The sequence below is a fragment of the Mustela lutreola genome, chromosome 6, assembly GCF_030435805.1.
Source record: "Mustela lutreola isolate mMusLut2 chromosome 6, mMusLut2.pri, whole genome shotgun sequence".
Classification (NCBI taxonomy): Eukaryota; Metazoa; Chordata; class Mammalia; order Carnivora; family Mustelidae; genus Mustela; species Mustela lutreola.
Genome location: NC_081295.1, coordinates 104223168 through 104236268, shown reverse-complemented (window position 1 = coordinate 104236268; position 13101 = coordinate 104223168). Strand labels below are relative to the sequence as shown.

The following is a 13101-nucleotide window of genomic DNA, read 5'->3' as shown; positions in this document are numbered from 1 at the left end:
TGGTCTTCATCAGCCCCTCCAACCCAAAGTTCCAGCCATTTGGGAAGGTTCTATGATTCCAGCCATTTGGGAAGGTTCTATGGTTCCTCCTTTTACAGTTTAGTTGCTCTTTTAAATTGTGGCTTTTTTCTTGTGCTCCAGGATGTCCGGGACTTGTGTTGGCTAGAGGTCTGGGCTCACTGAAATGGCAAGCCGGCTACAGCATCCAGAACTCTGCTATCATCTTTGCTTTCAAGAAAGAGAGCATAAATCATGGTGCTTACCAGCCCATCTGATCTGGAGAGAATTCTAGCAACTCCTCCAGTTTGGTGGATCTAGTTGCTCTTTTCATCTGGCTTTTTTCTTGTGCCCCACAGAGGAAGAACCTGCTCCTGGTCCTTCAGTACTCTCTCTCCTCACTGCAGTTTGCATCAGGGATAAGATTTTCTTGTTACTGGGTCTCTGTCTTACCTTGTCATTCTCTGTATGGTCTATTTTTTGTTGTACAGAAGCCCTCAGTTCTTCAGGAGGAATTGGCTTTATACATAGGTGTAGATTTGGTGTGTCCACGGAGGAGATGATTTCAGGGTCTTCCTATGTCATCTTAGACCAGAACTCACTTTGAATTCTTTCACCAGGTACATTGTTTATCACCATTTAGGGTTTTTTGTTTTTTCTGATTTTGTAGTGCTCTTTTTTCTTCCTTCCTTCCTTCCTTTTCTTTCAGCATATTCCTCAGTCTCATTTTTTTTTTTTTTTTACTTTCCCCATTGCTATGAATTAAGGGAAACTACCACCTCTCTGAATCTTGAAGGAGTGGTCCTGAATAGACTGTGTGTTTGGTGGCTTTGATTGGCTGGCTGGAGCTGGGAGAGGTGCAGGCTTGGGTTCCTGAAGCACACTGTGCCAGGGCTGCCTTGGCCTGGATAGCTGGAGCTGAATTAGGTATGGCCAGGAGATCTTGGGGTGCTCTATACTGCTGCAACCCTAGCAGAATGGCTAGACCTAGGGCAGGTGTGGGCCAGGGCTTTATCCAAACTGGGGCTGCCCTGGTGGGGTGGCTAGAACTGAAGCCAGTACTGCCTAGGGGCATCCCAGCATGCTTTGCACCTGGGCCACCTTGGCAAGATGGCTGATGTATAGTGGGCACAGCCCAGGGATGTCCTGATGTATGCCATACTGGGGCAGTTTTGGTAGGATGGCTGGAGCTGGGGTGTCCTAGAGACTCAAGGCTCACTGAGGCAGCAGGTTAGCTAGTATGCCAAGATGCTGCTCCTGTCTACACTATCAAAGTGGAAGCAAACATAAACAGTATTGCTCACCAGCACCTCTGATCCTGGAGACAATTTCCAGCAGTTCCCCTACTGCTCAGATGCTCTAGGGTTAATAATGTAATTCCTTCACTTACAGTCTAACTGGTCTTTAAGTCACTTTGTTTTTTTCTGTGCCCCAGGCTGGGCGAATCTGCACCTGAGTCCTTAAGTGCTACCCACCGCCACTACAGTTTGTAGCACTGAGAGTAGGGTTCCCATCATTACTGTGTCTCCAACTCTTCTACCCCATCTCTGTGGCCCCTCTACCTTTTGTGGTACAGAAGATGTAATCAGCCTTTAGTTTTTCAGGAAGAACTTCTGTATGTGTAGGTGGAGATTGGGTATGTCCTGGTTAGGAGGAGAAGTCAGGGTCTTCCTATACCACCCTCTTGGACACCTTCTCTCATGATCTGACTCTTGCAATTACATACAAATACACTATACACATTTTGATATTTATTAACAAAAATGCTCCAGAAAAGGTTTGAGTAAAAATTATAGCAATAAGGTTTAAAATAAGAGTTGTTTTTAGTTCTTTTGTCTCTGGGGGAGTGTAACCAGTTTAGATAGCTGTTTTATTTCCTAAAACAGGACTTAGATCACACCACGCAACTGTCTGATTTCAAAAGAAATTTTTCCTTTTCTTTTTTGTCAAAGGAAAATATAGCGGAAGGCTTAGTTTTTACCCACAAGCCTCCTTTCCAGGGGACGAACTGGGGAGCAGTAGTAGAAGTAGACTAAGAGGTTAAAAAAGAAACAAGCAAAATCTTGAAAGTAAGAAAGGAAAGTTAGTGAAGAAAAGGGTTCCCAACTGCCTAAGAATCATTCACTGAAGTAATCCTCTAGTCCTTCCATATCCATTTCCAGAGAGGAATTTAGACAGGCCAGAGCAGATGACGCATCCTTGGCTTTCTGGACACCTGGTTTGGGTTGAGGAGTTTCTGGTTGGATGGATTCCTTCCTGATGTCTTTATTACCACTTAGAATCCGTTGGCTCTCAAAAAAGAATTGGTTAGGATGGCTCAAAGAAAAGCCACAATCATCCACCTGTGTAAGAAAGCAAATGTATATCATATAAATACATAGCAAAGGTATAAATAAAGGGGCTTCATAAACCATTCTAGAAGTTGTTCAAAAACCTAGTAGTTGCCCAAAACCTAGTAGGTTCTTGGTCATAACTCTCAATTCACTGATTACATGATTTCATTCAGAAGGTGTGTCAACTACTACCTAAACATGAATGTCTCCAGCATTTGTATTTATAGCCCGAACCTCTGCACTTAGTTTCAGTTCCCCATCTAGCTCCACTTCACCTCTACCTTCTACTCAGCATCTTAGAGGGCTAAGCAAAATGCCTACCTGCCTATCTGTCAAGAAATACTTGGGGGGGGTGAGGGTTTAGTCTTTAAACATAGGGAGTGGATATAAACACATACTGTCTGCATATTGGTCCCTGATAGCACTCCTATTTTAGAATATATGTATATGTATAAATATATGCAATCCCATTTAGTATCATATAAACAATGCACAAGCAACCTAATGTATTTTCTTCATTCTAATCTTTGGCTTTCCCTGCTCTTACTTTTTATAGAAAATCTTTTTCTTTTGTAATTTTCAATGGGGCTTAATGTAAACATGACCAGGTTTGCAGCTTTAAGATATATCTTTACTCAAATATTATCACTAAACTTTAAATTAAATTTGGAGTATCATTTCAAATTATCCATTATCCTGTACCTTTAATATACAATGAAACTTTGTAAGAGTATTTTTTTTTAAGATTTTATTTATTTATTTGACAGAGAGAGAGAAGAAGCAGAGAGAGAGAGGGAGAAGCAGGCTTACTGAGCAGGAAGCCTGATGTGGGGCTCAATCCCAGGACCCTGGGATCATGATCTGAGATGAAGGCAAATGCTTAATGACTGAGCCACCCAGGCGCCCCTGTAAGGATGTTAATACTTCTTGTATTTAAATTATTTATTTATTTATTTGACAGAGAGAAATCACAAGCAGGCAGAGAGGCAGGCAGAGAGAGCGAAGAGGAAGCGGCCTTCCTGCTGAGCAGAGAGCCCGATGTGGGGCTCGATCCCAGGACCCTGGGATCATGACCTGAGCCGAAGGCAGAGGCTTTAACCCACTTAGCCACCCAAATGCCCCAATACTTCTTGTATTTAAAGATTTAACGAGTACCACTTTTCCCCTAATTTTGATTGCAAAATTTATTAATGGTGAAGAAAATATATTCCTTAATACTAGCAAGCACTTACTGAATGCCTACTATGTGACAGACATTATTGTAAGTGGCATAAAACACATGCCATACTCGTTCACACACCGGTTTATCTATACAGTTAACTTCTATAAGAACCCTGTGAAGGGCGATTGTCAATATTCTTCCAGTTGAGAGAGAGGTTAAGTTAACTTGCCCCAGATCGCATATTGGCAGGGCTGGAGGTGGGATATGAAAGAGCAGACCATGCTCATAACCAGTAGGCTCCGCTGTCATGTCCTTGTGCCAAGGTCAGTAATTTTATAATGCATTAAAGTTCTTAAAATGTGTGTGCCTTTTACTAACTCTTGGGGTATGATGGAAGAGCAAGATAGCTCCGGAAGTGTGAACCTCCTAACTAGTCCCTTTGTTCACATTCAACCAATGTGAAGTTGTGAAGATCAACTAAGTTGATCACATGTAAAATCTCTGTGCTCCCTGCCTTCTGCAGTTGACGCTGACAACAAAAAATACCATTTTACTTGAGTTATTTGTTGTGTTTTTGTTAGGGCATATTTTACTTTTTTACAAACTGAGAAGCCACTACACTTTCTTTGCTCGTCTTCTATTTATTGACCTTTTTATGTCTCACTCTTTGTACTGAAGTGACTTGCATACAGTAGATATCTAAATATTTGGTGAGTTGATCCCAGAACTAACCAGTTTATACCAGTCGTACATGCCACATATGAATTGAAGACTTACTGTGTAGAAGGCCACATTATGAGATAGCAGTTTTTCAGCACACACAAATGCATTTGACCAACTCTAAAGAAATTTCCAGCCCAATAAGTCAGATACTTAAAAATCTCTATCAAGAATAAAAAAGTGATAAGGGTCACAGATATAGCCTTATTATCTCCACATTAGAGAGAAATTCTGGCTGGGTTGATCAAGGAAGGCTTTGTGAGGAAGGGCTATAAGAGTTGAATTTGAGAAGATGGAGAGAGTAAAAAACTGAGATAATGAGGTCAAGGTTAATATAAGCAGCAGAACCACATGAGCAAGGTAAGAAGGAATGTTCCTGTAAAGCAAGTAGATCAGATGGCCTGGTGTAAAAGGCATATAAAAGGGAATAACAGGAAATGAGGTTGGAAAGATAGGCTGGGGCCAGGCCTCAGAGAGCCCTGAAAACCAGGGTAAGTAGTCTAGACCTAATTTTATAGACATTAGGGAGTCACTAAAATCCTTAAGAGGGGAGGTGATGTGATTAAAGTAATGTATAATCTTATGGTAGATTAAAATGGATTAGCAGGGGGTTAAAAGAGTTGCTGTTATGGTTCAGAATTAACCCTCTTAACAGGTGAACCAATAAACAAAGTATTTTCTGGTAATACTTCCCTGAATACCCCAGGATTCTCTGATTCTCTTTAGTTAGTTGTTGATACATGGTGGGCCAATAATTTTATAGTAACTTCAGTGTATAGCAGATTGATAGCATACAGACTAATACATTTTAAAAGTTATTATGCAGATCACTAAGAACAAATTTTTGTCTATTACTTTGCTGTCTAATTTTAAAATGTTTCCTGAATGTTTTATGATAAATCTATAATTTTTATTAACAATAGAGTCATTTGTGAACTTATTATATTCGATTTTTCACCCAATTCATTAAAAAGTGGGAGATCCAATATAAAGTTTGCATTTTACGAAATGTTTCATTTAAAGTTTATTGTAGAACACATTTCAGTCAGAAGGCTTTATGTTTTATAAATAGAGAACATTGGAGATCGGAAAGACCTTGAAGATCCTTTAAGTTGAACCTCCCACATGTACAAACTAAGAAAACAAAGCCTAAGGAGATTACATGATTTATGCAAAACCATAGAACTAGTAACTGGTTTTGTCTGAATTAAGGCCGTCTGATCACTTAGTTGCTCTGAAATCTGTTTTAAGAGGTTTTATGCAAAGTCAAATAAGCTTACAAACCATATAATATTTCTAAAGCTAAACTTGGGTATAAAGATAATAAAAGACACGGGGCACCTGGGTGACTCAGTGGGTTAAAGCCCTTGCCTTTGGCTCAGGTCATGATCCCAGAGGTCCGGAATCGAGACTTGCATCGGGCTCTCTGCTCAGCAGTGAGCCTGCTTCCCTTCCTTTCTCTCTGCCTGCCTCTCTGCCTACTTGTGATCTCTGTCAAGTAAATAAATAAAAATCTTAAAAAAAAAAAAAAAGATTATAAAAACATAGTAGCATTTTTTCATATAAAAAGAATCTAACACTTTGTGCTATAATTACACATTAGGGATTTTCTACACCTTGTATCAACTTATTAAAATTCTCAATACATCTATCATCACAAAAGAGGACTCTCTAGATTGAAATAAATTCTTAGACTTCAACGTGGACAAAATGAAATATGATCATCTTTCTAAGCCTCAGTTTCCTCAGCAACGAAATGGAGGTTATAGTTCTAACAGCTGCTACGTCATAAGGTTACCCCAGGGAAAACCAAGGAAAAAGAAGTGTAAAAAGAAAGTTGTTGGTTCTATGAAATCTAAGTTAACCCCTTTGCAAAGACTCAAGAAAGGCAAGTCACTTAGAAAGGGAAAAAAGCATTTGTTTTCTATGTATTATTAGCTTCCTCTTCCATTTTAAAGAAGGATGAACTGGAAATTGGTGATGGTATATTATGGGTTATTAAAAAAAAAAATTGAATTCTAATTCCAAAACTACTCAGGTAAGAGACCTTGCCTATATTTCAAAAGATGAACAAATAGAGACACTTGGGTGGTTCAGTCAACTAAGCATCTGCCTTTGACTTAGGTCATGATCCCAGGGTCTTGGGATTGAGCCCTATGTCAGGCTCCTTGCTCAGGAGGGAGCCTGCTTCTGCCTCTCCCCTCCTCCCTTGCTTGTGCTCTCTCTAGCTCTCTCTCCCTCTCTCAAATAAATAAGATCCTTTAAAAAAGATGAATAAAAGGCCTTTAAATGTTTTATCTTTAAAATATATTGCTTAAAATACACTGTTTAGGGGTGCCTGGGTGGCTCAGTGGTTTAAGCCTCTGCTTTCGGCTCAGGTCATGATCTCAGGGTCTTGGGATTGAGCACCACATTGGGCTCTCTGCTCAGCACGGAGCCTTCTTCCCCCACCTCCTCTGTCTGCCTCTCTGCCTGCTTGTGATCTCTGTCAAACAAATAAATAAAATCTTTAAAAAAAATACACTGTTTAAAAAATGTACATATTTTTTATTCCATTTTAAATTAATGCTCTTATACTACCCTATGACCTAGCAATTGCACTACTGGGTATTTACCCTAAAGATATAAACGTAGTGATCTGAAGGGGCCCGTGCACCCGAATGTTTATAGCAGCAATGTCCACAATAGCCAAACTATGGAAAGAACCTAGATGTCCATCAACAGATGAATGGATAAAAATGTGGTATATATACACAATGGAATACTATGCAGCCATCAAAAGAAATGAAATCTTGCCATTTGTGATGACGTGGATGGAACTAGAGGGTATTACGCTTAGCGAAATAAGTCAATCGGAGAAAGACAACTATCATATGATCTCCCTGATATGAGGAAGTGGAGATGCAACATGGGGGGTTTGGGGGTAGGAAAAGAATAAATGAAACAAGATGGGATCGGGAGGGAGAGAAACCATAAGAGACTCTTAATCTCACAAAACAAACTGGGGGTGGCCGGGGGGAGGGTGGAGGGAGAGGGTAGTGGGGTTATGGACATTGGGGAGGGTATGTGCTATGGTGGGTGCTGTAAGTGTGTAAACGTGGCAATTCACAGACCTGTACCCCTGGGGCTAGTAATACATTATATGTTAATTTAAAAATAAATTAATTAATGCTCTTACTAACCAACTAGAACAGGGACAAGGGCCTTGAAATGAGGGCATGTACCATGTTTTTATGTGATGTTTGGCTTTTCAGCTGTCTCTCTTCGATCTGCAATTGCACTTTCTTAACTCATTGCTAATACGCTCATTTTACTGAACTCATGGTCTAATTAAATTGCTTGATAGAATGATGAAATTATGAAGAGTTTCCTTCTATATACTGGATTGTATATTCTTCTAAGAGAGGTTCTTTGTTTTTGAATGTTTTCTTTCACTCTTATTTCTGGCTGAAGGAAGTTGCTATTCAGTTTCCTTTCTTCTTGTTAAAAAACAAACAAACAAACTTTGATTTACACTCCTCTACACATTGCCCCCACAAACCCTACAGAATGAAAATAGATTTTACTTCAAAATCAAATTAGGACTAGGAAAACAGGTTACACCCATAGAAATTCCCCACTTTCACATAGGTCTGTTTAAACATCAGCATCTATTTCCTTTAATCCTTATTTTAAAAAAAGATAGGAACATTCTAGATATGGAAACACTGAGAATTTTCCAATTCCATGTTTCTTAATTGGTTGCTATTGGTGATGTTTTCCTTGTGGCTGATGACTTTTTCATTGTGTTTTGTACGTTGTGCTCACTACTGAGAGAAGGAAATTCTGTGATGCATTTTCATTCTGCCGTATTAGCTTAGAAGTCCTAAAGTACTGTAAAGGATATGAAATAAGACCAGTGTAGTTGGGAATCCAGAGGAAGGAAATGGGGTGGAGAAGTCTTTATAGGCTACATTGTAAATTTTGGATTTCACCTTTAGAGCAATTTGGAAGCCCTTTTAAGGTTTGCTTTGTTTTGCTTTTAAAGCAGTTTACTGAAATAATCATATTCTTCTGTTTTAAAAATCATTCTAACAGCTATGTGGAAGGTAAAGAACTGGAATGGTACACATGTTGTAGATGCTGGGAAATGAGTTAGGAAGCCACTGCAGTGATCCAAGTGAGACATGATCATGGCTGCTAGCCCATCAGTCTGATATCCATAATAATGACCTTGAGTTATTATAAAAAAGCTGAATTGTATTATTATATAAAAGCTGAATTGTATTTGCTATATCCTATTTAAGATTGCAGGAAAATGTGATAGAATTTAGCAAGATTTCTGTAAAGATTTATATGGTGGGGGAAAACTTATGCTCAGCTATTTGGAAAGTAAGTATCAAGAATGACTCAGGGCCTAAAAAGGTCTATTTCTAAAAAAAGATTTTCAATTAAAATTCAGAGATGAACCTACACAAGGCTTAGTATTTTCATTTACACAGGGAGTATACCAAAAGAAAAAAAATAAAACACTGCTCTCTCAAAACACTGAGGAAAATGGATATCAAGCAGGTCAGATTTTGACATCTACTAACTGAATCTCAAACATTTCTTTGGAATCAACATGTTTTGCATACAATGACCTTCACACAAACATAGGTCTCATATTTCTGCCACAGCAAATGTAGATTTTGAAGGAATGGAAGCAATATTGTTTTACCTATGGGATGTTTGGGTTTTAATCAAGAGGTTTTGCAATGACAGCCTATAATGAGGCAGCTGGTATTACCAAAAAAGCCATATGGAACTATCATAGTGCTGCTGTAAATGGTATCAATTAACTGGTTCATTTTCAAAACTTTCATCAAAATGAGTTTGATCACAGAGTCCTCAGGAAAATAAACAGCTTTAACAAATTTTTTAAGGGGGGTGCAGACAGGATGGCAGAAAACAGACAATAAAAATGGATTCTATTTTGAAATTAAATGAGAAATAATAATAGATATTCAACACTAAAAACCTATTATGAGATATCTAGTGAATTCAAACAGCCTTTTTATTCCATCAATTTTTATGTGGCCTAGGTTATATGTAGTTATATGTCTACATATTTAGACATACATCTTTTTAATATCTTCGTTAATCTAAGAGAAGTTTTAAAATTGGCCATAGTAGTAATACTCCTATAGGAATGAGATACTACAAAAGCTGATCTGAGAACTAAAAAAAATTCTTTTTTGGGGATTATGTCACAAACTCAACATTTCAATCTATTTTTCACATCTTATTTTTAAAAAAGGAAGGAGACTGAATAATAGACCTCAATTTGTAGAAGTTCAGAGGCCTCTTAATTAAGAGTCCACACATAATTAAGAACACATATGAAATGAAACCTCTCAAGCTGAGCAGGCAAATTAAGGAATATGGTCTTTAAGGAAAAGAGTCATGCAAAACCGGTGCTGAAAATACCAAACAAAGGGTGCTCACCTGGTGAGATTCCTATACTCATAAAACTAATGAGAATTTGTGCTTGTCTCCTATTTTATTGATGTCTATTTAGTCCTTCACATTTTGTGAAAACAAAGTTTTGAAATAACAGTAATATTTTCAACATGTGTACTAGAAAGAAGATAAGACCCACAGCAGACCAGGGGTGCTAGGTCCAGATCTCCCACTTACCAGCTATGGGACCTCAGGCAAATCATACAGAATTGCTAGGCTTTGGATTTGTTTTTAAATGTAAACCATGATGGTTGGATCATGAATCTAGACAGGTAAATGTCAGGCTCACAGGCTTTAAATAGTTACCTGGCAGTCTGGTTCAAAGCCACGTCCATCCCTTATGAGCAGTAGGACCTTACACAGCTTGCTCTGCTTCTCTAAACTTTATTTGTAAATGGGAATAAAAATAGCATCTAGCTGTAGTACTGCAGTGTGGATCAAAAGAGCTAAGGTGGCCAAAGTATTTAGTGCTGGGCAGGACATGTGTTAACGATTCTACAGACGTTGGCTGACAATACCATATTCATGACTGGTAATATTATAAGGCATATTTTTCCTATGAAATATTTCATGAAGTAAGAAATTCCACTATTATATAACCACAACAGAAAAACTATTTCATGAAAACCAGAAAAAACACAAACGAATAGCATGGTAGCTGATGATGAATTCATTACACACAACATCTTTTTGGAGAGGGTCATGGATGGATCCCTTTGAAACTGAGTAACATACTTCAAAAAAATGCATATATACACTCACAGAAAAAAATGTCTCAAGAAGTGCATGGACTTTTAGGTCTATTCTTCGGTATCTGTCCTGGGTTAGGAAGCCACGGTCAGGACCAGTGGTTGCCAACAATGGGGTTCTGTGTGTTCAGCTGACTTGTATAGGGTCTTCATACTCATCAATGTGAAGGCCCCTAACGGAACCTGAACTCGTCAGCACACAACAGTTCCTCCAGTACTCTCCTATTAATCACAGCCACCTATACTTTTTTGGGTTATCTGCCTAACCTCTCTGTAGGATTCTGAGTTTGTGACCCTTGCTTTACACCTTTCAGAACCTGCTAGCAGGACTTATATAGGCATACCGTGTCCTACTGTGTTTCCCAGGTATTGGTTTTGTTTTTTGTTTTTGTTTTTTTTAAAACAAATTGAAGGTCCATGGCAGCCTTGCAGCTGAGCCAGCAATAGGCACCATTTTTCCAACAGCACTAGCTCACTTTATGTCTGTGTCATATTTTGGTAATCCTCCCAATATTTCAAACTTAATGATTATTTCTGTTATGAGGACTTCGATGTTACTACTGTAGTCGTGCTGGGGCACCAGAAACCATGTCATACAAGATGCCAAACTTAAGTGATAAATGATGTATGTGGTCTCACTCCTCTACTCACTGGCCATTCCCCCTCTCTCCCATTTCCTCTAGTCTCCCTATTCCCTGAGACACAGTGATACTCAAATTGGGCCAATTAATAACCCCAGAATGGCCTCCCAGTGTCAAGTGAAAGAGGAAGAGCTGCTCATCTGCCATTTTAAATCAAAGCTAGAAATGATTAAGCATAGAGAGGAAGGCATCTTGAAAACAGAGAGGCCGGGACACCTGGGTGGCTCAGCTGGTTGGATGACTGCCTCCGGCTCAGGTTGTGATCCCAGAGTCCCGGAATCGAGTCCCACATCTAGCTCCCACTCCATGGGGAGTCTGCTTCTCCCTCTGACCTTCTCCTCGCTGTCTCTCACTATCTCTCTCTCAAATAAATAAATGAAATCTTAAAAAAAAAAAAAAAAAAGAAAAAAGAAAACAGAGAGGCCAAAAGCTAGGACCTCTTGTGCCAAACAGCCAAGTTGTGAATGCAAAGGAAAATTTATTGAAGGAAATGAAAACTGCTGTTCCAGAAACCACACAAATGAATAATAAGAAAGCAAAACAGCCTTACTGCTGATATTTTTCTGCTGATTTTCTCAGCAGCCTTTACTGCTGAGAAGTTTTCCTGGTCGGGACAAAAGATCACACCAGCCACATCCCTGAAGCCAAAGCTAATCCAGAGCAAAGCTCTAACTCTTCAGTTCTCTGAAGGCTGAGACAGGTGAGGAAGTTAGAGAACAGTTTGAAGCTGGCAGAGGTTGGTTTGCGAAGTGTAAGGAAAGAAGCCATCTCCATAACATGAAGTACAAGGTGAAGGTACATGAAAGTACAAGGTGAAGCAGCAGGTGCCGATGGAGAAGCTACAGTAGGTTACCCAGAGGCTCTAGCTGAGAATTCCTGAAGGTGCTGCACTAAACATCAGATTTTCAGTGTGGATGAAACAGACTTGTAGTGAAGAAGATGCCATTGTAGGACTTTCATAGCTAAAGAGGAGAAGTCAGTGCTAAGCTTCAAAGCTTCCAAGGACAGGCTGACTCTCCTGTTAGGGGCTAATGAAGCTGGTGGCTTGAAGTTGAAGCCAGTGTTGTTTATCATTTTGAAAATCCTAGGAATAATCCTTGAGAATTATGCTAGATCTACTTTGCCTATGCTCTATAAATGGAAAAACAAAGCTTGGATGACCGCTCATCTGTTTACAATATGGCTGACTGAAGGTTCTAAGCCCACTACTGACATCTACTGCTCAGAAAAAAAAAATTCCTTTCAAAATATTACTGCTCACTGGGGGAACCTCAGTCCCCCAGCTGGCTCAGTCAGTAGAACATGCAACTCTTGATTTAGGGGTCATGAGTTCAAACACCACATTGGGTATAGATTACTTAAAAAAAAAAATGTATACACACACACACACACATTTTACTCCTCACTGACAAGGTGTCTGGCCACCCAAGAACTCTGATGGAGATGTTAATTAATGTTGTTTTCATATCTGCTAACACAGCATCCATTCTGTAGCCCATGGATCAAGGAGTCATTTTGACTTTCAAGTTTTATTATTTAAGAAATACATTTTGTAAGGCTACAGCTGCCATACACAATGATTCCTCTGATGGAAATGAGGAAAGTAAATTAAAAACCTTCTGGACAGGCACTTGGGTGGCTCAGTCAGTTAAGCCTCTGCCTTTAGCTCAGGCCATGATCCCAGGGTCCTGGGATCAAACCCCACGATAGGCTCCCTGCTCAGCGGGGAACCTGCTTCTCCCTCTTCCTCTACCTATGCTCTCTCTCCTTTGCTCTATCAAGTAAATAAATAAAATCTTTAAAAAAGAAAAAAAGAAAAAAAAAAACCCTTCCGGAAAGGATTCACCATTCTAGATCCCATTAAGAACAGCTGTGATTCATGAGAAGAGGTCAAAATACCAACATTTATAGGAGTTTGGGAAAAGACCAATAACCTTACGGGGCTCAAACTTTAGTGGAGGGAGTAAATGCAGATGTAGAAACAGCAAGAGGACTAGAATTAGAAGTGGAGCCTGTAG

The 13101-nt window shown here is 39.3% G+C and overlaps 1 protein-coding gene across 1 annotated transcript in view; it reads right to left on the bottom strand.

Annotated features, from left to right (window-relative positions):
- Nucleotides 1-1735: 1735 nt before the first annotated feature.
- Nucleotides 1736-13101, bottom strand: part of PRIM2 (DNA primase subunit 2) — a 325522-nt gene continuing 314156 nt past the window's right edge. Inside the window, exon 14 of the mRNA XM_059178338.1 lies at nt 1736-2339. Within this exon, the coding sequence (XP_059034321.1) occupies nt 2115-2339 (225 nt within the window). The 3' untranslated portion in view covers nt 1736-2114. The remainder of the gene's footprint in view (nt 2340-13101) is intronic.